Consider the following 26,845-nt stretch of genomic DNA (forward strand, 5'->3'; position numbering starts at 1 on the left):
AGAGCTTGACACAGAAGCACTTTCTTCTTAAAAAGCTGGAAATATTTTGGCAGGGGCGGATTCACTGGTCACAATCCAAAGGGTGTCAGACCCTTGAAGTGCCCCCCCCCCCCCAAATATAACCTACAGTATGTATCACATTTCTCTTGAGATACACAGGCATTGTCTGTATGTCTCATCTTAGCGCAGCTCAGAGCTCACCTAGGCACCTTCCATTAAAATTTTATCACGTGTTCACTCTGTAAAGCTTGTTCAGTTTGGTGGGGATGGAAGAGGACCATTTAGGAGGAAATTAATGAGATAAGTCCTGAGTGCGACAATGCAACCTCCCACTGCTGATTCATGCGTGGACAATTTTGTTCGTGGATTGAAAGCTATTCGGACAAAAGATGAGCAGACGGTGACAAGAAGAATCCCTGCCAAGCGACAATGGGGCGCGTATTTCCACCGGACTTGACCCTGCCCGAACCGGAGGTGGCAAAGCGAGCGATTTCGAATCTGCCCGCACTACCTGCATGCAGCCGTGGGGAAAAAAAAACGGCGATTCCATGTTCCCGGCCGATAACGTTCTTTAAACACAGAGGTCACTCGCTCCATCAGTTGAACCGCACTTCGCCGCGACTTGTCGATGTGCTACTAGGTGAGAATGAGATTGCTCATCTGCAATGGAGCGGCGACGAAGCAGAGTACTCCTGCAAAAATTCTCCCTCCAGCGACGTTAGTTGCTTCACTGGAATATAATGACAGCGATCTTAGTGGAGGCACAAGAGGGACAAAGGCTTATCTGGAGAGGTAGCAGGAGGCACAAGAGGGACAAAGGCTTATCTGGAGAGGTAGCAAGATGGATCCAATTCCGGCTCAATCAGTAAAAGTAACAATAGGCTGTTCCCCACGGCATCCAAACCACAACGTCAATTCTGGTCTGGCACTCAACATCGCTCATCACCGGAAACCAGTGTACTTGCATGATTCGTATTGTTGTCGAGTCCACAGGTGAAGGAAACATGGGCTTCTCAGTAAACTGGCCCATCAGCTCCCGAGTACAGTTTCCAGGAATTTTGAAGATCCAGCAGCTTCATGCATAGCTGCAAGGGGCACAATCATGTGAAGCGAGTTAATATACAATAGGATCTGGTGTACACTTGTGCCTGTGCAGCTGCAGCCATGGACGTGGTCTGGAAAGCTAGAGTAGGCATCAGAATTGCAGCTGGACATTAGCACAAACTGTACAGAATAAGCTGAGGGGAGTTTCCATCACATCGGCAAGAGGAATCTCAAGAATCAAGAGCAAATATATACACATATGGTAGGGGAAGAATAGCTCTCTACCAATACATTACAAGCCGATAATTGCTCATACATCTAAAATACTTATGCGCCTGTGATGGGGCAATGTACTGACAATAATAACACATGAGGAATAGCATGTACAGGCAGAGAGCAGTGAAGTTAGAGCTGCCTGATTGATTTACGCGAGTAACTAGTAAACTTAGCTTCCATTAAAGAAATGGAATTAGCACGAGGGAGAATGTTGGTAGTTAAAACCACTAAACCATTTGATTCCTGCTTCTTGATCAGCACCATTTTCTGTGCACCAAGGATTTAAGTACTACTTGTAGAGCTCCACTCCAACCAGCTTGGAGAAATCTGAGATTTAATATCATAACCCGCAGAAGTCACAGATTTGTCCTCCCATGGTCAGCTTTGAACAGTGCATTATTAGCAAAACCAAGACCCTGACTCCCTGAGATAAGAGCCATCTATCTAAACTCTTCAGGGACGTGCATGCCAAAACCACGCTTCAACTTCTCGATCCTATTCAATAGAAAGCAGATAACTGTAAGTGTATGACCATATTGGAAGCAGCCTGACAAATAAATACATGCATGTGCCAAATGTTAAATAGATAGAACCAAGGGCCTCAGAAAATTGTTGGCACAAACTGATCTAAGGATCTTGAGTTATGGTGTACATATGCTTTTACAGGAAAATAGATATTCGATATCAAGATATCAGTTTCGAAGAACAGATCACTCTCCATAGTTGGCACAAACTGATCTAAGGATCTTGAGTTATGGTGTACATATGCTTTTACAGGAAAATAGATATTAGATATCAAGATATCAGTTTCGAAGAACAGATCACTCTCCATAGTTGGCAAGGCAGATGCCATGGCACATCTACAGTGGATTCAATCATCACTTGTGAGGCTGGGCTTGGTGACTGGTTGGAATAGCCAACAATGATTATTTTGTTTTATGACAGGAAACCCCACAACGGTTTTGGCAGATATGGCTTAAAATTGGGGGAGACCACATCTAATGGCTGGCTTTTGGATCAGCAGGCCCTTTACGATCCAACAATTCTAACCTACAAAGAATTCATGTGCTAGCTAGAAATAAAACTTGAAAGTTAATTCTTTTGGTTGGGGTTGAAGACTTGGAGGACAGGTGAAATGTATGTTCTAGGTGAAATGGAGCATTGAATATGGAAGCTTGTGTGCAGGGAAGGGTAAGATTGGAAGCTAATCAAGTTATCATAATTCGTAAGGAGATCTATCTGGCAGATATAGGTTAGAGTGCATCATAATTTAAGAGGCATTCTAAGTGGAAGGCAATCTTGAGTATGTTGGTTTCGCCAAGACTAATAACGAAATCCATGTCCAAATATGTGAGACTTTCCATCATGTTGAGTCTGTATGATCAATTGGTTTCAGGACATTCTTGTGCGGTTGTGCCTCATGGCCTGGACTCAAACAGGCAAGAAATCGACACTAGCCATTCTAATAAATCATAAATCTGAGGAAATGGGAATGTTACAAGATCAAAAGGATTATGTTCTAAAAAAAGAGAAACTCATAGCAATGTAAGTTCTGTTGTTTTCTGGGACCCATCAGATGTTTCTTCTCACATAAGCCACTACATCAATTCTGGTGGTAGATGAAATTAAGGACCTTAGAAGCAAGACCGCATGAAGCTCCTAGTTATTCTTTAAAAAATATAAAGAAGTTTCACGTATATAATAACATGCAACAAGCATCTGTATCATGCCTGCTCTATAGGCCAGAACCTTTAAAACCTTTCTTAGGCTGTTAGGTTGAAGTAAGGTAGTAGCCTAGGGGGGAGTACACCTGTCTGTCTACCATTATTTTCTTCTGTTGGTTCCCTGAACCAAAGGATATCTGTATTCTTGTTTCATATAATGGAAATGGGCTGTCCTCGTATCCAAGAAAATTGCAGCAGGCAAAAAAATGAATGTTGAACAAATGGAGCTATAAATGTTCAACCACAAAAAATTAACTTTTCCACACTAGCACAGAATTAAAACATGTAAAGAAACTTACGTGGGAGCAAGTTTTCCAAGACTACGCAGTTTTTTCCCAGTTGCTTCATCAGTTATATTTCCAGATATCTCAATAGAATATGACTTCCCAGATGTCCGTGGCAGTCCTCTTCCTACAAGCAAATCTAAATCTCTCTGACAAAGTTCTCTGCCATTGACAAAAACACCAGTATTCCCACCAGCACAATTTCTGGCCATCGGATAATTGAATTCTTTAATAAACGGCTGCAAATAAAAAAAAAGTGAGTACAATTTTTATCTAGAAGCAGTAGAGCAGCCATATATAGAAAGAACTCATCTTACAGGGATAATGCCAATGCATTCTCTGCCCATGACACCCCAAAAACCAGCATGGTAGTCATACCTAAATTATGATCAGAAGAGAGATGTCAGCATTCTCTCAAACAAAAGAAATTCCAAAAGCACCAACAGAAGTTAATCATACAACAGCATCTGTCGTGTGGGTTCAATAGAACACCCCACACAATAAATAATTAGCTAGGTAACACAAGCTAGAGATTATATACAATAATACAATCAATATACAATAATACAATCAATGTGTTTTCATTGTCATTGCCAAAACAATTCTCTAGCCAAGCTACAAATGCAAATTCAACAGTTGCGGGTAAACATCCATTCTGCTGTTAATGTGAACTGTGTCACAGTTGATCAGGCTAAAGGTAAAAAGCTCGGAATGCTGACAAAATACGATATCTCAACAGCTACTTACATAACTGCACAGAATATATTGAAAATACAACACGATTATTGCAACTGTATTTGATGCTTAGCAAATTTAATTTCAGCTTGCTAAAAAAGATAATTATGTTGCAGGAGGTAACGGCTAAGACAATAAGAAGAGTAGACACTGCATCCAAGCAAACATTTGCATGCTTGGTGACAAGAAGCAGTGATATGCTAATGCAACACTTAGTAAGTTCTTAACATAATCCATAGTAGGGGGAAGGGGATCAATATGCAGGTTTTATGATGTATTGCATTGATCTACAGGCATTTAGTTTTGGGTGGTGGGGGGCACCAGCAACATAACCAGGAATGAAGCTTTCACCAGTAATATGGGCCTCTAGCAAAAAGCAGGAGGGTAAAAAGCCTGCATGTCTACAGATTAAATATGAAATACGTGTAGAAAGCAACACCAAGATCAGGCACATCCACACTAAGGACTTGAAACAAAATATGTGCTGTAAACTTGGGAAAGAGTTTTGGAAGGAGCTGCTAGTCTTCTAGAACTAAATGTCCATAATAACTCCTTTCAGATGTCCTTCATCATAATTTTCTGTAAACAAATCAGATTTTCTTCTGGCTAAATAGATGGTGAAAGTTTTTGCTTCCCCTAATTGTGAATCCACGTCACTCCAGAACAAAATAAACTAGTCCAAGCAACGCAAACAAAAACAAATATTGCAAACTGTTAGTCTACTATAGCAAACACTTACCAGTATGAACCAGGGTCGACAGGACCTGCTTTCTTCTCTGCCTTCTTAAGGGCTCTTTTAGAGATTGGATGACCATTAATTGAAACCTTAGCACTATCCATTGACTTATTTAATAAAGAAAGGTCCTCGAAACCTTTCTTCAATAAACCAGCAAAAAATGATGAGTCCCCACTCTTTCCAGTTGAGGACTGATCTTCATCTAACCCAGCCTCTGATGAACCACGAGAAAACCCAGAATTTGTGCGCCCATTAACTGATGACCCACTCTCTGCTGGTGAATTGGCATCTTCAGTAAATGGCTGCTGCTGCAATTTCACATGATCTTCTTCCATTTTCAGCTCCTCATGTCTCTCACTTGTGCTTCCAGCTTCGGTAAAACTGTCTTTTTTGTTTTCTTCACAGTTGTTGCTAATGTTTTCAGCTCCAGGAACACATTTTTCATCTCCTTTGGTCTTCAGCTCACATTTATTATTCATGTTCTCACCTCCAGGGCTGATGTCATCTTTAATGTTTGTACACTCATACTTTTCACTTTCATCTTCAAGACTACTAGTGTCATCTTTTGCACTATTCTCTTTGTGTGTTTTGCTACCATCTTCAAGGTTGCAAGAGTTATCTTCCTTGCTCTTCTGTTCATAACTGCTGCATGAGCTCTCATCTTCAGTGGCAACTTTATCATCTTCATTGCCATTATGTTTGCTTCTTGTAATAACACTTTCATCATATTCATGATTAACATCATATTGTCCTTTGCAAGTTAGGTTTGATATGTAAGCAATCCCTTGGTTCACCTCATCATTACCTTTTTCTTGGGTGCACAATGGGTCAACAAGTTTGTCCTCCAAAACTGGAGATCGTGGGGTAACTGGACCATGTACTAAAGGCTCTGCCTCACAGCCTGTATCTCTTTCACACAATATATCCTTTGGGCTCCCAATTTCCAGAGACATTCTTGGAGAGAACGAGAGACCCTCTGCTTTTGACTGGATGCTCCTGTTTGACCCATACTCTTTGTCGGTCCTGCCATGACTAGTGGTAGAAGAAAGTGAGTTATCATCAGCGAAATCCATGTCGAATTGCATGCTGCTATGCTCATTTGAATTGTAGAACGCATAATTGAAATCTTTGTGGCGCTGATAGGTGGAATCTTGCATCATCTGATCAGTTGAGCTCTGCTCCATTTCAGGCACATATAAGGATGATGATGGTACCAAGGGAATTCCTTTTCCTTCATCAAGCTTCAAACTAATTATCTGACAACAAGACCCACATTGAAACTGATTCCTCTTCCTCCCTATGCACTTTTCCATAGGCATCTGCAGTAGCTTATAACATGAACTGCATACTGCGAAAGGTGCAGCACCATCCACTGGACGACAGATATGTTCTGCCTTCTTCCTGAAGAACTCTGCCCTCCTCTTCGACACCGACCGATGAGAGTAAAGTGAGGATGCCACAGATCTTCGATCATAATCAGACGAAACGGATGGTGACCTCTCGAACCGGTAGGATTCATGCTGCCCAGCAAAGTATCTCGCCATCGGGATGTTCTCCTCTTGCGGCACAGGCCTCTGCCCGTGCAGACAGTGCGGACAGGCACACCCATAGTGATGATAGCTCCCAGGCCCTATCCCACCGTTCTCCCACTGCTTCCCAGGGTACTGGCGGTAGTGCGCACTAGACTGTCTCACATACCTCTCCCCATGTTCAGGGCGCAGCGGGGTGTGTGGGCTGGGCGGTGGCAAGCCGAGCCCATACCGGCCACCATAGCGGGAGCGGTGGTACCCCGGCAGAGGTGGTGGCTCAAGGTGCTCGGGGAGCACCGAGACCGCGCGGCGGCTGAACCTGCGGTGATCCCGCGGCTGGCCGACGACATGGCAGGAGCGCGTGATCTGGTCCCTCAGCTCGTCCAGCTTGCGCAGCAGCTCCACGGGGTCCTGCTGCAGCGCGGCCCAGTCCGCGCCGCCCCTCGGGTCGCTGCATTGCGCGCGCTCCTCCACTCCAATCCTCCTCCTGTACTTCAACTCCTTCAGATCGCTCCCCATGGCGGGCGCCTCCCCGCCGAGGGGAGACTCCTCCCACTTTTTCCCGCAATCCCACCCGGATCGCTAAGCGCCGGCGTCGTCCTGCACGAGCCGCGCGAAATTTGCAGTGGGTTAGGGCGGCGGAGGAACAGATCAGAGGGCCTCCCCCTCTCCCGAGGAGGTGGGGAATGGAGTAAGATCTGTCGGTTTTGTACGCGGGGGAGAGGGGCGGGGGATGCAGCACGGCGGTTACCTTCCGACGGAGCTCGCTGCGGTGAGGCTACGGCGCGTGGGCGTGGCGGCGCCGCCCGCTCTCCATTAGGGTTTCGCTCCACAGCTCGAGGAGTCCGCCATGAGAGAGAGAGAGAGAGAGAGAGAGAGAGAGAGGAGGAGGAGGAAGAGGCAAGGAGCAGAGGCACTCTGTCGAGGAGCGGCGGCAGCGTGCGCGTTTGTAATTGTAACGGGGACGACGACGAGGGAGCCAAGTGAAAGAAAGCTTCTATATAGCCGCGGGCTCCCCAGGGACCTTTTCGCTATATCTGGATTCCCGCAGGGCCCCGCCCCCGTGCGGCGCGGAGTTACGTGGGGATGTGGTCTGCCTATTGGAACGATCCGGGCCGCGCCGCTGACGCGAGGGGTCAAATCCGCGGGCCCACCTGGAGGCGAGCGCCCGCGGTGGGCCACGGGCGCACAGCTGGCGGAGCCCTGGCCCCGGCGGCTTCGGTTCCTTCTCACAACCTCTCTCTCTGGCTTAAGCAACGAGAAGAAAATAATAAGAATCTCATAGTTTATTTGTTATTATTTTTTATAATCAGGTTCCCATGGTACGAACATGATCATGCAGTGGTCTCTGTTAGCGTGGTACGGCCTTTACCAGTTCGGTAACGATTGCGATTTCCCCCATGATTAGCGTAAACGTCGCAACGGGATCGGGATTAAATAGAGGGTTGCTTGGAGGAGGAGGGAATACGGGTGCGGCAACTGAAAGGGACTCGGGGCCTTTGCCCTCCTTGCATGTGTTGGTTGGGCGTTGGAGGAGGCATAATAGCGCTCACATTGTACTGATTTGTACAGTGGATTCTCTCCTTTTTAGGTATTTATACAGTGGATTCGTAGCTGTACGTATGATGCCGTTTACCGGAGAAATGGTACGCGCCAGGCACCCATGTTCAGGAAAACAAAAGGGATGCTGATAAAACAGCCGAATCCGAGTCAGATTCCGGCGCCCCCGTCCACTGTTTAATTACTCCCTCCGTTCCAAATTATAAGAAATCCCAAGAATCTTGGAGAGTCAAATCAATCTTAAGTTTGAAAAGATTACAGAGAGAAATATAAAGATTTATGATATCAAATTGATATACTATGAAAATATAACTAATAAAAAATCTAACGGTACTTAGTTTATATAAAAAAAGGCGTACACAGTGCCGTATGCTTCCCACACTGTGCGGGGTCTGGGAAAGGGGTACTTAGTTTATATAATAAATATTATTATTTTATTATATAATTTCATCAAATATAAAAAATTTTGGTTCTCCAAGATTGTTGGAATGTCTTATAATTTGGAACGGAGGGAGTACATTTCAATTGTCAATGAAAAAAAGTACTGGAAATCGATCTTCCAAAATGTAACTTAAATCTTTAGCATCTTATTATCTTTTTTAAAGAACTTTAACTTTCCAGCCAAAATGACTACTATTGCGACCTACGGCGTTGCACATTTAAAGCCGCTATAGGAGGCAACATGTTTCAGTGGACCACACCGTCCTGTGCCACGGCTCTCACGGGACGGAGTGGGGGCGCAGCATGTGCTGTGCAGGGCCGCCATATGCACGCGAGTGGAGCTCGCATGTGAGCCGTTCGACATGAACATTGAGTACCATGACCTTTCGCAGCTGTACCACAGTTTTTCGTGCAGGATGCTGGAAAAGGATGACAACGGGAGGATAGTGGTGGTGCGTGAGTAGGGTTCATTTTCTTTCTTTCCTTCTTTTTTTTCAAGTTCCACGCCCTTACTCCTAGAACACTGATTATTGTACTTGGCAGCGAGTCAGTTAGGGTCTGTTTAGTTTTCAAAAAAAAAATCTACAGTACCCATCACTAGTGGCGGAGCCAGGAATTTACGGCCGGATATGCCAAATATAAAAAAATCGAAGCTAATACGCAATATAATGAATGATTAAGTTATAACAGCCATAACAAATCTATAATAGGCGGCCTCCTTCGTGCTGGTGGTGCTGGGGCGGCGAGGCGCCTTGGGTCTGCCACTGCCGGAGTTGCCGTTGCCGATGCCGTTGCCGAGATGGGGAGGTCGGGAGGAGGGAGCCGAACTGTCGGACGCCAGTCTGGGGACAGGCAGAGGGCCAAGGGCCGAGAGCCGAGGGTCGGAGGCGCACTGGGGCAGACGTGAAGCCATGGGACGGGGGCGAGCCGCAAGCAAAGAGATAGAGAGAGCGATTCTTTTGCATTTTGGGCTTTCTTGCTGAGCTTTGTTGAACTGGGACCATAAGTTGTATATGATACTCTCTCTGTCCCAAAATAAGTGTGGTTTTTGGCTTTCAAATGTTGTCCCACAAGTAATGTAGTTTTAGCTTGTCATAAGATCCATCTAATTAAAGCGCAATACCAAATACTAAGAAAGCATTGCATAGAAAAACGTATAGAGCCAATCAAATATTTAGTACATATTAATTTTCTAGTTTCAATGTGTATGCATTCATTGAGGATCCGGAAAACCAAATAAATAACACGGTTTTCAATCACAATTGGTAGAAGTAATTAAGGGTAACAAAGTCATTTCATTGATTGAGTAATGTGTCTGAAATTTTCTAAAACTACACTCTTTATAGGACGGAAGGAGTAGTATATATCTATGAATATATATTAGTATTTTCTCCCAAATCTTGGGTATGCCTAGCCATACAGGGGCATACCCCTGGCGCCGCAATTGCCCATCACACCGAATCTTTAAATATATGTATGGAACATTAAATGTAGTTGAAAAAATAACTCATTACATAGTTTAACTGTAAACGACAAGACAAATTTTTTAAACATAATTAGTTCATAATTGAACATTAGTTACTAAATAATAACGAAAGTGCTACAGTACCAAAATTCAGAAAAAATTCACGAACTAAAAGGCCCTAACGAAAAGCGTTTCTGGGCATGTGCCTGTCTGAACAAACAATGTTTCAGTGTTTCCTTCATCCCAAGTTACTTATGTTACGGCAGTCCGTAGACGGAGGTCCTAAAAGAATTTATGGAGCATGCAATGCAAGAAGCCAAGAACGCTCGACGGCTTGAGGCCTAAGAGTTTGTAATGTGAAACCTTTGACACTTGACAGTACTAATTACTACGATCGATGAACCGTTTCCTTAAGAGAGGCCGTACGCTGTTTAGTATTTTTCAGTCCTTTTGCCTTGTGGAACAGCGATTTTTTTCTGCGGCCACCAAGATCCCTGCCGCTTAACCTTGACAAAAGCATCTTCCCTCCGTCGCCACCAGCACCGATGCTCTCCCGCTGCGCCGTCTCGATCGATGCTGCCGGCGCTTGGCTTTCAGCGGGTCGGGGTCAGCGAGAATTGACACGAGAGAATGGAACAAAAAACGCGAGGCGCAAGCGATCAACCGACTGGGGAACGAACAAAAAAAAAAAGAAAAAGTTGATGTTGTAAATGCATGTGACGGAACCGTTAAATTAAAACTCTAATTAAGCGTAATAGCCGTCATTTGAACACATCGGGCTCATTAGCTTAACGGCTTAATTTGGCCATTCTTTCTCAACCCACGTCCCGATTGAAACATCACCGATAGTCCCACGCGAAGGTGGGCGCAGATGGTACAAGCACGACACATATTTGAAAATACAACAAAATATACATACACTTCCACCTTAAGTTTTACAAACCCCATTTGAATACATCCATAGTTTGTAAACTTTACAATACCGAAATTAGAGTTCGAATAGAGAAAAGGGCATACAACTACCAAAAGAGTAACCTCGGAGGGTCCCTAACTAAATGTCTGGCTCCACAACCTCTCATCCCTCTGCGTCCCGACGGATGAACTTGACGCAGCAGGGACAGAAGTCTACGTCTGCGTGTCCTGAAATAATGGTGGCAACAAACCCTGACTATACTAATACTCAGCCAGACTTACCCGACCAGTGGGTATAACTTAGCCCACATATCTAGACATGCAAAGCTTTTGGCTGGTGGTTATCTCGCAGAAAACTGCTACTAAAGAAATTCCTCACTTTTCTTATTTTAGCCCGTTATATATATATATATATATATATATATATATATATATATATATATATATATATATATATATATATATATATATATATATATATATATATAACATAGTCTAATATTTACATAACCAAATCTAGAGCAAACAAGTGGAGCAATAAATAATAATTCATATGTTCATCAATATAGGTACAACCATCATTCCATCACAACACTATGCTGCGACACAGTAACCAAGGTGCTCATATCCGAGAGCGACTGACGGCGAATCGATTCGATTTAACCTTGCAAGGTGGACCTAACCAACACGGCACACATTAGCCCCGTCGGACCACACGCACCAACCCTTCCCCTCCCCGCCTCGAATTACAGAACCACCCCACCTTCATATAGTAGCTGAGCTCAACGAGAGACCACCAAAAGTAAACATATGCATCCCGTTTCTCCGCAACTACTCGACTCGCCCTACGGGGTGGTGATGAAGTTCTGTACTTTCGAAACGAGGCAGTACTAGCCTTACCGGTTTCGACTACCTCCTGCTCCCGGCATGCGGTTAGTACAGTTCAAACATGATCAGCAGGGCCAACAACGGCTCGGTCCTTAACCGACACAGGCGGAACTACACTTTTCCCGCTCGGTCTCAGATTCTACTCTTTCTTTCATTCCCAGACTTTCATCCATAAATTAGTAACTCATATCTAGAAATATAAAACTATCCTAAATCTCGCGAGTAACCAAGAATTACTCGACTTCTACCGAACCCTATCTAGCATAGTATTTCTATCGTCCTATGCATACTAGTACAACTCAAGGACACCTAGGGTTCATGCAACTAGGGTTTCAAACAACTACTAAACATAATGCATAAGTAATAAATACATATATAAGTGTCATAATTTAAATTAATAGAATGTGCACCGGGGCTTGCCTTCGGGCTGCTGCACAGAGCTGGGGTCAGACGGGCCTTGGGCCGGGTGCTCACACATCTCCTCCTGGGCTTGCGCCGGCTGCTCCTGCGGTGCCGCAATCACCTCAAATACGGCGCCCTCAGCTGCGGATGCTACACGTATGCAAATGAAAAAAATGAGTGCAGCTCAATGATGTGACTATTTTACTTCAACTGGAATGCCCTGCGGACTGTCCGCGCCCAAGTGGCGTACCGTCCGCCATACCATTTTACCGACCCACCAGAACCAATGACCTCTCTGGACAAACTTCAACCTATACGGCGAACTGTCCGCTCACCCCTGGCGGACCGTCCGCAGTTCACGTATCCAATCCACCGGAGAGGGCAACGTCTCTGACAAAATCCTAGACTCTACGGCGGACTGTCCGCTCTCCAATAGCGGACCGTCCGCAATTCAATCCTGCGAACCCCACCAGAGGCAACATCGTCTCTGGACAATTCCAAGTTTCAACGCGGACCGTCTGCTCCCCTATAGCGGACCATCCGCAGTTCAGTTCTGCTAAACCACCAGAGACAACATCATCTCTGGACGAAATCTAATCTGACCGGCGGACTGTCCGCACCTCCCAGGCGGACCGTCCGCGATGCATAACTTTTGACCCGCGCCACAGGCGGCAGCAAATGCGGCGGCGACGGCGGCGGCCGTTCACCGGCGCCGGCGACACACCACGGAAGGGGAAAAAGACCGGGGAGCACGAGGAACTCACCACGAATCCATTCCCGCGGTCGGTTCGAGTGGAGGACGACCGGAGAGGCGGATCGACGGTGGAGCAAAACTTCAAGCACTTCCCATGGTGACCGGCGGTGGCGGGGGATGATTCCGGCCGTAAGAAGCCGGACTGGGGGTTTGGGAAGGTGGAAGAGGTGCCGAGGAACGTTCTCGCGCGAGGAATCGAGGTTTGGTGGCCAGAGAAGGGAGATCGACGGAAGGGGGCGACGACGGCACGAGCGCTCGAGCTCCGCTCGGCTCTGAACGAAGTGAGGAGGAAGAGAAGAATGACAAGTGGGTCCCACATCCGTCCAGATAAATATCTGGGCGTTGCCTTGGCGGACCGTCCGCCGGCCCCGAGCGGACCGTCCGCGAGAGGCAGGTGTTACAATCCAGCCTCTGCTTTGTTGAATCTTTTGCTTGTCCCGGCACCGGCAAGCAAAGCCAGCTAGTGTGCTGCGCACCGCATCCTGAAGTGGTGAAAGGTTGGATTATCTGCTCCGTTCAGGGCATCGTACGCAAAATTAATTCGATGCAGTGTCTGCCCTTTTTTGTGTTTCAGGGCGTTCGCTACCGAACCCATCGAAAAACTCCACCTGGCCAGTAAAAAAAAAACTCGACCGCCCCGGCAGGCCATGTTTAGTTTCAAAAAAATTTTATAGTATTCATCACATCAAATCTTCGAACATATGCATAGAACATTAATTGCAGCTGAAAAATAACTCATTACACAGTTTAACTATAAATAATGAGACGAATCTTCTAAGTCTAATTAGTTTATAACTAGACATTAATTACCAAATAACAACGAAAGTGTTACAATACCAAAATTCAAAAAAATTTGTGAACTAAACAAGGCCGAGGAAGCGACTTAGGCTTCTTGGTATAACTCTGGTTTCACTGACCAACGAGAGGCGAAAATCAAAATTAGGATCTAAAGAGTGCTATTGGAGTCATCTAACCAAGTTAGCTAGAAACCCTTTTGCCATTTTGAAAAATCAACAAATCAGAAAGAAAGGAAAAAAGGGAGCGTGTCCGCCCTTTTTGGTGTTCCAGGGCGTTTGGCCGGTGGGCGTGCTCTCGCCGTCCCTGTTACGAGTTGTTGAATTTTGGAGCCGTGCATTCCTTCCCGCTTCCTTGTACTCGTAGCAGGACGATGGAGATTCCTGTACCTGAGATCTGTTCGGACCAAAGGCGCGTGCACGAGCGCAGCTTTCTGTCTCGAATTTTCTTTTTTTAAAAAAATATCTGATCTCGAATTTTCAACCCCGGCTTTTGGCCCTGTTTTCCCACCCCAATATCTGATCTTGAATTTTCAACCCCGGCTTTTGGCTCCGTTAAGTTCCCACCCCATAAACCCCGTAAATAAAAAATATCACATCGAATGTTTCGACACATATATGGAGTACTAAATGAAGTCTATTTACAAAATTTTTTGCATCGAATGTTTCGACACGAATCTAATAAGCCTACATAAGCCAGGATTTGCAACAGTGATGCTACAGTAAACATCTGCTAATTATTGATTAATTATGGATTAATTAGCATCATTAGATTCGTCTCGTGATTTACAACCCATCTGTGTAAAAATTTTTATTAATAGACTTTATTTAGTACTTCAAATTAGGAAGATTCCGTCGCAAAAAAAATTTGCGTTTCATCTAAACACACCCTTTATTTCTGTACTAAATGAAGTCTATTTGCAAAACCTTTTTAGGAATGGGTGTAAATTTTCGAGACGAATCTAATGAGCCAAGTTTCATCATGATTGGCTACAGTGATACTACAGTAACCGCATTCAATTATCCTCTAATCGTGCGGTCAAAGACCTCATTAGATAGAGTAACTGCTACAGTATCATAGTTGTGGAGGTAATTTTGTAATTAGACTTTATTTGATACCCCTAATTTGTGGTCAGATAGAGCAACTGCTACAATACCATAGTTGTGGAGCTAATTTTGTAATTAGACTTTATTTAATACCCCTAATTTGTGGTCAAAGCATCGTTTCTCTCTCATTAAAACATTTTCACATCTAAACCAAACATGGCCGAGGTTCGGTGCTTTTGCTCTTGCCGCTGTCCTCTCCGGCTCTCCGCTCGTGCCCGAGGTCAGGTCAATGCATAGAGTACTATGGAAGAAAAAAAAGTCTGTATCACCCCTCATCTGTTACTACATAACCCCAAATTATGAAATGATCTATATCACTCCTGAACTTTACAAAATCGGTCAAATTACCTTTAAAACAGTTTTAAAAAATCATAATAAATCACAGAAAAATTATAAAATAGAAAATCTAATTGTGTTAGACTCCAAATGAGGATATCTACACAATGAATATATAATATGGTATGTTTTAATATATTTTTTGCTACAGTTTTAGATCTATATTTTTCTTTATAGCTGTAAAAACTTTTACTAAAGCATACCGTATTATATGTTCATTGTGTAGATCTATTCATTTGGAGTCTAATACAATTGGATTTTCCATTTTATGATTTCTCTATGATTTACTATGATTTTTTAAAACCACTTTAGAGTGATTTGACCTGTTTTGAAAAGTTCAGAGGGTGATATAGATTGTTTCATAGGTTGAGGGGTTATGTAGTCCAACCCCAATAGTTGGGGGTGATATAGACTTTTTTTTCATATGTAAAGGCAAATGCAATGGCCTTGTTTGGTTCTCCTAGCGCACACAAGCCGAGAAAGGAATCTCGCACGTATGGAGTGCTAAATGAAGTCTATTTGTAAAACTTTTTTAGGGATGAATATAATTTTTCGCGACGAATCTAATGATGGTAATTAATCGATTATTGGCTCCAGTGATGCTACAATAATCATCCTCTAATCACGCGGTCAAATGCCTCATTAGATTCTTCAGAATTTCTAACGCATAGGTTCTGAAGTTTTTTTATAAATTAATTTTATTTAACAGCGTAATTAACGGTCAAAGTTTTTTAGCACTCACTAGCATAGACAAGGCCATTGCTTGCCAGGGATGGCACCGCACCGGTGGGACGGTGTTCTTTGTTTCGTCTCATCGTCCGGCGCGCTCGGCGTCTCTGGTAGTGGTAGTGCTTGGCCTCCGTCAAGCAAGCAGAAGGGGCGGTGGCGCTTTGCCGAGGGCGGGGGACGTGTCGGCAGCGGCGCGGCCGAGCCGTGTCGTCCGCTGGGGAAGAGGAACTGCGGTTTGGCTGGCAGCTGGCTGCTCGCCAAGCAGCGACAAATCCAGATCAGGTGACCTAAGCCGACTGGGAGTAGGCGACGACAGACGACAAGGGCCCGTTGCTAGCTAGCGTCCGAGCGCGAGCGGCCGCCTAATGGTAGGCGCACGGCACGTCGCGCCGCAGGGTGCAGGTACACCGGCGAGAGGGAACATCGGCAGCCGAGTGCTTGCGAATAGCGGTGCCGCGCGCGCCGTGATGCGACACGTGCTTTGGCGGCTCGGCCTGAGTGTAGCATAGAAGTAGTCAAAGATTTGCAGCGTAGATGCGCATCCGCAACCGTACTGTATCCTCCCTCCATATTTGAATTAGTTGTCGTTTAAGATATAATTGTGCTTATCAAGGAGTAATTAATTAGAGGGTATTTTTTCTCCTTTTCCCTTATTAAATAGAGATGCGGGTGTTACATTTACAAGAATCTTTCGTAGCTCGATTGGCCAGTTCTTTGCGGGCCGATGCCAGGGGGGGGGGGGGGGGTTGGATTCTCCATAAGCGCGCTTTTTTCTATTGGTGCTCGCTGGTGTGCTGGGCGGACGGCGGAGTCCCCAGAAGGCAGAAGCGCTCTTTTTACGAATGGCCCTCGTTGGTCCGGTGTGGGCGCATGCACGCGCGTTTAATGCTGGGCAGTTGGGTGTGGGCGCATGCTGCTGCACATATCCAGGGGCAAATGCGTCCAAGTTTGCCATCTCCCACCTTCCGCGACAATCTTTGCGAAAACAGGCTACATGACCAGGGCTGTGTTCACTTTGCTTGCATTCCTCCAAACTTTCCATCACATCGAAATATTAAATATAACAAATGACTCATGTATGGAGTACTAAATGTAGGTAGATAAAAAAATTAATTGCATAGTTTTGATGTACGTTGCGAGACAAATCTTTTGAGCCTAGTTAGCCTATAATAGAACAATATTTACTACAAACAAATAAAAAGTGCTACAGTATACTACAGTGCCCGATGTGACTTTTATTACCCGTTTTTCGCAGATCTAAACACGTCCCAGAACGACAACTGTTCCAAGTACAGAGGGAGTACAGAAGAAGATGTCCCGAGTCAGCAGTCAACCGTACACACCGTGCAGGAGCTTAGGTTGACCTCACCAGCTTACCTAGCAGTCTGTGTACATTGTCCACGCCAGCGGCATGCGGCCAAATTTGAGCCGTCCGGCGGGAGCCTTCAGAATTGTATGCTTGTCTTCTTGTCTGCTGACATGGACAACTAAGGGCCTTTTTGGCACGGCTCCGCCGGACGGGCTCCGGCTTCTTACTACAGTAATAAGCACTGTGCTCTACTGTAGCGATGAAAAAAAGCTCCGGCTCCTTGCTACAGACAACGCGGGGAGGTTGGAGCCGCCGAAGCCACGAATGACGGGCTTCTCCACCCCAGTGAACAGTGGTCTACAGTATTTGAACAGTGCGGGAGCCGGAGCTGTCCCAAAGAGGCTATAACACAAGCGCTGGGTAAGCTGCTGAGGTCAGTCTTAAAATTCAGCGACCGAAAAAGTCGTACCCATCGGTCAGTCACATGCACCAAATTGTTCGGGTTTTTTTAGAGACAGAGAGAGGAGGACTTAAAATGGATAAAATGGGACCTTAGATTAACTTCAAATTTTCCTTTTTTCAGTTTGCGTGATAGAGAAAGGAAGTACGCAAAATGGAACTTGATGATGCAAATGCAGTCAGTTTAAGCCAACTGAATCTCCTAAGTCCGAGCAAGCAGAAAGCATGCCTGCGGAGGGCTAGGCACTACGGAGTACTACTTCCAAGGTGGTTACTTAAGGGAGCTAGGTAGAAAAAAAATGATAACGATTAAGGTCTCATTTGATTTTTTCAGTTTAAGTCATAAGTCCCGTTACATAACATATTTACACATCAATTAAGAGTACTAAATATAGACTTATTACAAAACTTATTTCATAAATCGTGACTTAATCATGAGACAAATCTATTAAATTTAATTAATTCATAATTTGATCACTAATTGCTACATTAATCATCTACTAATTGTGTATTAGTTATACTTAATAGATTCATCTAGAGCCTTAATTGCAACTTATACAATTATTTTTATATTAAGTTGGGATCAGAACATTCGAACTTACATCCGAATATTCGATGTGACAATAACTTAAAAAAACAAACGAGACCTAAAACATGGCTTATGGTTTCGCAGACCTAGCTGCAATGGACGTAGGATGGTGGCGGCCCCGGTACTATTTAATGCGGCGCTCGCTTCTCACCTAATAGCATCACACGTATTGCGATACGTCCGCTTGCTTACCGCCCATCATAATACTTGCTCCGACAAGAGTGGCAATGGAGCCGGAGCAAGACTGTTGGTACACAGAAACCCTGTAATTTAAAAAGAGACGGCATTTCTTCAAATTAAAAAAAAGAGACGCTGCACACTGTTTTTTTCTTTTGAGGTGGCTGCAAGCTGCTACCCCTGCTAGTACCCGCGGTCCAGGTGCATGAGGGCCCACACGTGGCTCTCCGGTGAGCTGGCCTGTGGCAGCCACTAGAGAGACAGGCGCGTCGTGTGCCGGTGGACGGTGTTGGAGTTCGAGAGGGCCGCGGTGTCGACGGGCCCAGCGCTACAGTGTCCACGAAACGGGCAGGAGAGGCGGCCCCGTGAGAAGCTCGCAGCCCTGATCGCCGGCCCTGTTCACCGCACTACCGACGATTGGGCCTTTTGAAAACCAAACAGTGCGCGCGGGGAATCCTGTATATCTTTCGGTTGATTTTTTCTTCTTTTCCACCTTGCACTGTTTAAGATTCGTACAATTATCTACAATCGTTGGATCAATACACCCAAACTCTAACCCCTCACCCTCTCTCCCTCCCGTGCCCCTGTCGCCACGCGCCACCCCACGCAGGCCGGCGCACGCACCGCCGCCGGCCCTCCCTGTCCCGCCGCCGCGCCTCCCCTGCTCCCCCGTCGCTGCTGCTCCACGTGGGCGCCGAGCGCCGAGCTCGCCGGCCGCCGCTGCCCGCCTGTGCCACCGCCAGCCCTCCCCTAACCGCGTCGCCGCTCCCGCCTCCGGTCGCGCCTCCCGGAGCCGGCCGGAGCGCCGTCGCTCTCAGCCCCTGGAGAAGAAGAAGAAGAAGATAAGATTGAGATGGGCCTTAGTGGGCCGGAAGTTTCAACTCCTATCTATCTTCCACAAGATAGATAGGAACTGCCCCTCGGGCGCGGTTGGGTATCTCTTCGCCTGAAGAGCCTGCACCTGCTGTTCGCAGCAGCCAGCCGGCCATCAAATATTTGAGTCCCACCCCCACCCCACTAGGGCTGGATGCGCGGGCTGCCCTCCCACCCCGCCGCCACCCGCAAGGCTCCTCTGCAGTACTTCAGAGTGCCATTGGCTCACTGACGTGTGGGGCCGGGGGTCACACGTAAGTGACCACGCACTACCGGAGACGAATCGTTTCCACCGACGCCGTCTCCCACCGCCGCTGCTACCGCTGCCTTCGTCCACCGCCGTAGGCCTAACCATCGTCTCCCGCCATCCGGCGGGCGGTGGCCTCGTCACTCGTGCCCGCCTCCTCCGCAGGGCCAGCTTGCTGCCACCACCCTCCTTCTATTGCCGGTGGTGAGTAGTCGTCCCCTGATAACTCTTGGTCCTAACCCGGAACGCTAACCTCGTCGGAGTTGGAGGAGGAGGTGATGGGCCGTATGTGGGTCGCTTGAAGCGATGGATCGCGTTTTTGTAGTGCCTGCGATATATAGCCGCGGCAGCGCGCCGCCGCACCGCGCATGTGCCTTGTCCTCCCCAACGTTACGACCTCTGTGTGGCGTCTGGCGTGCGCGCACCTGCGCTGGTGGTGGCGCTCCGTCCCTGCTGGTGCGTCGTGCCCTGCTCCTCCTGCCGGCCAGTTGGTGTGCCTTGTGCGGGCGCACGCTCGTGTCGACTGGTCCGATCCTGCCACTATCGCCTGCGCTCCTCTGTCGTCGTCTCTAATGGCGCCCCAGCAGCAGCGGCGGGTGGCCCGGCACGAACGACGCTAGCCTTTGCCATGGGGGGCATGCCCATGGGCTCTAGACCTGACCGTCTCGTCTCCAATTCAACGGGGCCGGTGAGGCAGTTCAGGTGTCCGGACGTCCTTTGAGGTTGGTGAACGGCTGGTTCTGATACGCCTTTTCATGTTGACCTCCGCCACAAATTGTTTTGTTTCCAGAAAATCGCGTCGCGTTCGCTGGACAACTTCGCACAGCTCCCGGACCATTTCTTTCTCGCCCAACCTGACCAAAAAATACAGCTAGCTCAATCCGCACACGATCTGTGGGGATCAGACATTCAGACTTCATCACGAAAAAGAAAGAAAACAGGCAGGCAGACACGCAAAGATCAACGCAGCAGTTTCTTCCGCCTTTGCGTCTGCCACATCGATCCGGGCAGCAGCCAGCAGGCTTGATCGACGCGATCGAGTTCCTGGTCAGAGCATGTCTCGGGAGCACCATGATCTGGGGAGAGCTGGCGGCACCGGCACCGGCACCGGCAGGCACGGCAGCAGCAGCAGCAGCAAGGCGTTTGTGTGGGACACGGGGAGCTCGCTGTACGACTCCTACGAGCTGGCCGCCGTGCGCCGGCTCCTCGACGGGCGCCTCCGCGCCGCCGGTGCCGGCGTCCTCCCTCTCCCCGACGAGGTCGAGCCGCCCGCCGCGGCAGAGCCGGGGGCCGAGAACAAGCGGGTCGCCGTGGCGGCCGGAGCCCGCAGGAAGGTGACGCTGCGGGCGCTCTTCAGGGCGGTGGCCACCTGGGCGGCCAGGCCAAGGCAGGCGCCGCTCGCCTGCGCCTGCGCTGGTACGGTGCATCGTCAGGGTGGTGCCTCGGTTGAGCCGGCGGATGTGCCGTCGCATGGCCAACTTTGATCGCCACTGCTGAAAGCTAGATGGTCCGTTTTTGCATTGGGGCAGGCTGTTCTTCTTCTTTTTGATTGATGTGTGGTGTGGATGTGTTTTGTGTGTCAAGTGTGTTGGCCTGTCCATGCTGTTGTTGTTCATGGTCCCACCAACCAAATCTGTAGGGAGAGGAAGCCTGGTCAGGCTACGGATTTGTCATTTGTGTGTGAGCACTTGGAACACTTTCTTTTCGCAAAAAAAGCTCGGAACGCTTTCGACACCTTTTCTCATGGAGAGTTGTGGCGGCACCGACTGAATTTGCTTCTTGCACAAATTTTTTGCTTCAGAACACAGACGCCTTTTCTGAATTTTCTTGAGTGATAACGGCTGCATGCTAAATGCAGCGCTAGGAATGCAGCAACCATACTGATGACCTACTGATGAAAATAACAAGAACATAACTGAATTTCAGCTATCAGTACACATGTCTGCATAGCGACGATCAGATCCCATATGCAGTGCTGAAGTAGCTCTGGGTGACGTTCCTGTTCAGTATCTGCAGCACCTTGCTGTTGGACTGGCTCACGAACCTCGGCGTCTTGAACTGGTTCACGGCGCCACCGAGGCTCAGGTAGTGGTTCATGACCTGCCCAAAGGTTCCCTTGCGGAGGACGCGCAGCTCGAGGGCGCCGATGGTCTTGATCTTCCTCGAGCCGACGTACCCCGCGTCCACAAAGGCAAGGTCCATGCTGTTCGCGCAGCTGCTCAGGAGCTCCTCACTGGCGTTACCGGAGCTCAGCTCCCAGAAGATGACGTAGTGCCCTGGGTCGCTTGATCTGTCCACGAGGCTCGTGAAGTCCACCACCTCGAGCTTCTCTTCGGCCAAAAGCTGCTCCGCCTCTTCGACGGCCAGCTGCAGGTCTTTCTCCGTGTTCTTGTCGATATTGATGCTCAGGACTAGGCTTCTGCGACAGATGAACTGGAGCTCTGGTGTCCAGTTGTGGAAGCCCGCTATCTTCACAATATCTCCTAGCCTGTATCGGTATAGACCTATGGCCCAATACCCATAGGGAAAGCAAGAACATTAAAATGTGCCATTTCGCTACAAATTAGAGCTAATCGATTAACCCTTCTCACTGACAAAGATATGGAACACCAGTGAGTATTATTGATGACTGATAATAAGCTGGGGCTATAAAGCAAGCCCAATAAACAACCCCCTAAGGCGAGATAACTTGAATCATCATATGCAAAAAAAATGATGTAATGATGGTGGGTAAAGGTAAACAAGATGCCAACATATAAATTTCCAATGCACAATCAAGAATTCGAACTGCAGTTTTTGGGCGTTGCTTGAGAAAGAGACATACCTGCAAAGTTGGTTATTACAACTTCGTAGATTTTGCCAACCTCAACTTCAGTTAAGCCTACAGGCTCTGACTCTATGTAGTGAATAGAGGAACTGTTCTCCATTTCCTCCCCTTTTGGTTTTTCCAAAGGAATGAACTCAAAATAAGCAATATTTGGAAGAACGGCGTATGTCACCTCCTCAGGTGGCAGGGTCGGGTTTACATTAGAGCCAACCCATCCTTCGGATGCACCGTAGTCAGCACTCATCAGTGGTAAGTGTCCAGCATAATGTCTCAATTTCTTAAGGTATGGCTCCATGGACCCTGTCATGATGCCATAGATGTACTTCGCATTTGGCCACAGTGCTGGGATTCCCCCATACCAACTACTCAAATTCTGGCACTTATTGTAAATGGAGCTAGCAAGCTCAGGATTTGGCCTCAAGATTTTCGAAACAGCTTGACGGATAGATGGTGTGGTAATTCGCTTTGAGAGAACACCATGTCTTATATCAGCACATAGATCTTCCCATACCTCCTCGAGGGTATTAAATGCATGAACAAGGCTGTGTGCAAATGGTGAGAAAACAAACTGAACTTCATCTGAGTAGATCAACCCGCATAATAGATGGCAGTATAAAGACTGATGGAAGTCGGGACCAAAGATGACTTCATCAGGACTGCAGCACTGAGACATGATATCCTTCATGGCTTCCATGAAACGCCAGCTCCTGTACAAATTTGTCGTCGCAGTTGTAGCAAGAATGCCCCCTTGGGTAAGGACTTGCTTGCTCCCATAAACAAACTGCAAAGTTTTTCCATTACCAATAGGATATTCACTGCAAGTAAGACCAAAGATTATTTTCAAATTCTGGGATCATAACACTGAGGTTATCTGTGAACATTTTACACATTCAAAAATATTATATCTAAATTCGCTGTCGAGCATATAACATAATGCGTAAAAGAAGCAGAACATCATAAGTAACAACTGAAGTTCCTTACCGGTTTCTAAAAGCATATGAGGTTTGGAATATTTGAATTGTACTCTCAAGCAATTCGTCATTGAATGGCAGCAACTTGGATTTTCCCTGTGTTGTACCAGAACTGAAACAAAGAAGACAGAAGCAGTGAAGTTTTGAGTTCGCCTATTTCAGACACCAGTTGATGCAACATGAGACAAAAATAAAACTTCAACTGGTACCTTACGGAGAGAGAAGTGATGGGCTTCCCGGTTAGCACCAGTGAGTTATCTCCATCAGCTATCCGTTGGATGTAGGACTCTATGTCACTATGCACACATAGTGGAATGCAGGATTTGAAGCTCTTGGAATCTGTTCTCCTTTCAAGATTGAAGCGATTCAGATACTCAGAATCAGCATTAAGTTCAAGAATCTTTCTAAGCGTATCCTGCTGCACGTGCCCAGCATCACGCGTTAGCAACTCAAACTCTTCAATGATCTCATCGTTGCTGCAGATTGTCATCGGAACTTGTAGTTCAGAACCTTATTGCCTCCAATTGTGCCAAACAGGATTCTGCAAATATCCACATCGGAATAAAAAAAACACATAAACCACTTGAAGAAGCATTGTCACAATGCAAATTTACATCAAGTGGCTTAAAGTTCCAAAAGGAGCGAGAGAGAAGGGATGTCTAGAATTACATGTTTTTCATGTGGATCATTCCACATGTCTAACCAAGAGTTAGCTGGATCAAGTAGTATATATTTGGGGTCAGAACTAGAATGGAACGGACGTACATGCAACTTCATAACCGACAAATTAGGTTACATATCATTAAGTTTGCCATCAAACAGTTGGAGGAAACAAATATGTGGAAACCTAACAAAACCAACGACCAAAGAAGGTAATATTTATGAATATTACGTGTTACTAAGGTTGGAAATAGCGGGCTATGAAGTTTAGCGGTAACCTTCTCTAAAAGCTATAGAATAGCTATAGCGAAGCTATAGCGGGCTATAGCGAAAGCTAAATTATTTAGCTGAATGATAAAATAATAAATAATCTCATACAAATTATAAGTATCGTTGGTCTAACACCTAAAATTTTAGTCTAACACGTCTCTTAACTACCCAACAGTACCCAATTGACATTTAGCGCTGCTAAGTCTCACAAAAACCTATTTAGCGGACATTTAGCATGGCTAAATCTCAAAAAACCTCCTTTAGCGGATATAGCGGACAAATGTTGTATAGCGTAGCGGTAGATCTCCTAAAAAGCTATTAGCGGGCTATAGCGAGGCTATAGCGGGCTATTTCCAACCATGTGTTAGTGGATGACACAAAAATAGTGAGTCTTCCATCATACATACATAAAGGTAGAAATGGACTCCCATTTTTATTAAAGGTCGAGAGTTTTCATGTCAAGATGTCTTCCTATCCAAGCAAAGATGATCAGAAATTTTAGATCAGCGATGTCGATGATTACAAGAGTAGCTTCAATTAGGTACTTCTTAGCAGTTATGTTAATTACCTTAACACGAAGTCAACCCTTCTAATGATCTATAACCATAAAGTCTACTTCTAGCCACCAATTTTACAAGACAAGCCACAAAAGCAGTGACGGCAAAACATTTTGGTAATTAACTATCTATGAATTACTTCTACTAAAAGAAAAAATAAGCTACTTGTGCAAGAGGCAAATTTACTGAGGGAGCCATGATATGCATTATCCCAAGATAACCCACCTAAGCGTGAAATTTGCAAACTGTTTCTGCCTTTCTGGTAGAGCAAACACAATCATTAAGGATTGTCAGCGACTGGCGCACAATAATTCACATTTACTGGATTGCTCAAGAAGTTGCACAAAATAAATGGATTACGTAGAAATATTCCTTCCTGATTCAGAGCACTGATGCAACTAAAATGGCATGAAAAGTACAGAGGTACAGACGCTCGAAGCATTTATTCATTCTTGTACATACCAAACTGACAATGAAGGAAACGTGTAGGCCCAGTGGCCCACTATACGCCAGGAAATCATGGTTTCTGTTTGAGGGAATGCGTTGACCACTAAAACTGTCAGGACTCAGGACTCAGATAGTATGTTCATCCTCTGCAGTCAGGACTCAGGAGCAAGGTGGTGGCTCTCGCACCTCGTTAGCAGAGAACTAAAACTGCAACAAACACCACTACAAGAAGAGGGCCAGATAACAACCTTGAATCCCCAAATCAAGGAGGCTAATTTCAGGACAACCCTGGCGTCGGAATTTCCTCGACCATAGAGACACAAATTCTTGTTGGCTGGCTTCACCGCAACAGGAGTTTGGAAAAGAAGCATGCGAGACAAAACAGCAGAATCCTTGCTCAGATCCAAAAAGGGTAAAAAGGGCTTTCCCAGGCATCCTAGCGGCTAGTAATCGGCCCTGTTGCGCCCAAAAGAAGGGCCAAAAGGGTAAGGGAAGGCCGAATCGGCCGAACAAAACTTGAATCTTGATGCAGTATATTCCCACTAGTTTACCAAGCAATCAAGCATATATCGCCTCCGGGTACCATTAAGAAAGTTGAGAATCCCAGTGCAAGAACCGCCCTTTTCTAGTTTCTCTCCCCAAAATTCTACCAGGAATCCATTAAAATTCACCCCCGAACCAGCAAAATCCAACCGGTAGGAGTTCACTCACCGCGAAACCAACGAGCTTGGAGTCTGGAGAGGCCGAGGCGCTTGTGAGGCGGGGGCGTGGCGAGGTGAGGAAGCCGGCCCCGGCCCTGCCTGGACGTCCGGAGATGGAGGAGAAGTCGAGCTTACTGCTGATGCTGCGGCGGATTAGCGGCGACCGGTGGACGCTAGCGGCGACCGGTGGACGCTAATGGGGGATGCTTGCTGCGTGTGACGAGGAGCTTGCTGCTGGCTTTATAGCCGCCCTGCACACTCTCCCTCCCGAGTTGGTCTCGAGTCAGGTCAGGTATGCTGTCTGCAGTTTGCATTCTGCACTGCACATGTGAGTTGCATGCGACAGACGTACAGAGAAAACAATTTTGTCATCAAAGGGAAGATAAATGACACAACGACAGTATCGCCTAGGCTTATGATGTAGTAATTGTATAAGGACATATAGTGAAAACATTTTTTTTCATCATGGCACAAAAGCTACGGACCAGGCTTTGTAAGATAGTGGCCTTTTTTTCTACTAGATGTCATTGTTATGCCCAAATAATTAGTCCATCTCATGTGCCCTTTTGTCAAAACATTTGCAGAAAGGTACGTAGAAAGTCGTGTGCTGGTCACGGGGCGATATGAAAAATATAAGTAGGGCGCCTCGAAGTCAGAATTTGAGCTCATTGAGCATTCGGTAGGTAAAGTCTCCTTTGGAACGGATGATTGACAGAGAAATTTCACAATATTTGATTGCTGTAGGAATATTTTCTATGTGTCTCTCTGGAATAAAAGATTAGGTATTCTAAAATCCAATAAATTTCTAGAACATCTCAACATATAGGTATTTAGAGGAAATTTAACATGGGATCTCACCTCTTGGAAAGTTTCCTTTATAATCTCTTTCTGTCAAATCAATGTGTTTTTCCTCAGTTGTATCCAAACATTCTATTGAAAATTTCATACACACAAAATTCCTATAGGATGGCAACTGACACCCAACTTAAAGAAATGTGTTTTTCCTTATTCTTAAATTTTGGTAATCTTGCGTTCCAAACGT

At 46.2% G+C, this 26,845-nt stretch overlaps 3 protein-coding genes across 3 annotated transcripts; 1 reads left to right on the forward strand and 2 right to left on the reverse strand.

The window, feature by feature from the left end:
• Window positions 1–1,254: 1,254 nt before the first annotated feature.
• On the reverse strand, window positions 1,255–7,335 carry LOC120707449. The gene is made up of 5 exons (XM_039992353.1): window positions 7,080–7,335; window positions 4,803–6,928; window positions 3,646–3,706; window positions 3,344–3,567; window positions 1,255–1,815 (listed from the first exon to the last, which is right to left on the reverse strand). The coding sequence occupies exons 2-5, from the start codon at window positions 6,845–6,847 to the stop codon at window positions 1,761–1,763; spliced, it is 2,385 nt and encodes a 794-aa protein (XP_039848287.1). The 5' UTR covers window positions 6,848–6,928; window positions 7,080–7,335; the 3' UTR covers window positions 1,255–1,760.
• Window positions 7,336–20,014: 12,679 nt separating this feature from the next.
• LOC120707451 lies at window positions 20,015–21,066 on the forward strand. The gene has a single exon (XM_039992356.1). The coding sequence runs from the start codon at window positions 20,426–20,428 to the stop codon at window positions 20,852–20,854; it is 429 nt and encodes a 142-aa protein (XP_039848290.1). The 5' UTR covers window positions 20,015–20,425; the 3' UTR covers window positions 20,855–21,066.
• Window positions 21,067–21,120: 54 nt separating this feature from the next.
• LOC120707450 (jasmonoyl--L-amino acid synthetase GH3.5-like) lies at window positions 21,121–26,137 on the reverse strand. Its single transcript, XM_039992354.1, has 5 exons — window positions 25,814–26,137; window positions 23,378–23,709; window positions 23,179–23,280; window positions 22,195–23,012; window positions 21,121–21,874 (listed from the first exon to the last, which is right to left on the reverse strand). The coding sequence occupies exons 2-5, from the start codon at window positions 23,656–23,658 to the stop codon at window positions 21,327–21,329; spliced, it is 1,749 nt and encodes a 582-aa protein (XP_039848288.1). The 5' UTR covers window positions 23,659–23,709; window positions 25,814–26,137; the 3' UTR covers window positions 21,121–21,326.
• Window positions 26,138–26,845: the final 708 nt, after the last annotated feature.

This window comes from Panicum virgatum, chromosome 5K, assembly GCF_016808335.1.
Source record: "Panicum virgatum strain AP13 chromosome 5K, P.virgatum_v5, whole genome shotgun sequence".
Classification (NCBI taxonomy): Eukaryota; Viridiplantae; Streptophyta; class Magnoliopsida; order Poales; family Poaceae; genus Panicum; species Panicum virgatum.

What these genes read in the sequence shown, in the direction of transcription:
- LOC120707449 (XM_039992353.1), bottom strand. Translation starts at nt 6,847, where the DNA reads ATGGGGAGCGATCTGAAGGAGTTGAAGTACAGGAGGAGGATTGGAGTG. An exon ending in AATGCATTGGCATTATCCCT is followed by an intron (nt 3,568 to 3,645) that starts GTAAGATGAGTT and finishes TTTTATTTGCAG; the next exon opens with CCGTTTATTAAAGAATTCAA. An exon ending in CTTGGAAAACTTGCTCCCAC is followed by an intron (nt 1,816 to 3,343) that starts GTAAGTTTCTTT and finishes TCTATTGAATAG; the next exon opens with GATCGAGAAGTTGAAGCGTG.
- LOC120707450 (XM_039992354.1), bottom strand. Translation starts at nt 23,658, where the DNA reads ATGACAATCTGCAGCAACGATGAGATCATTGAAGAGTTTGAGTTGCTA. An exon ending in ATCACTTCTCTCTCCGTAAG is followed by an intron (nt 23,281 to 23,377) that starts GTACCAGTTGAA and finishes TCTTTGTTTCAG; the next exon opens with TTCTGGTACAACACAGGGAA. An exon ending in TCATATGCTTTTAGAAACCG is followed by an intron (nt 23,013 to 23,178) that starts GTAAGGAACTTC and finishes TCTTACTTGCAG; the next exon opens with TGAATATCCTATTGGTAATG.
- LOC120707451 (XM_039992356.1), top strand. Translation starts at nt 20,426, where the DNA reads ATGTCTCGGGAGCACCATGATCTGGGGAGAGCTGGCGGCACCGGCACC.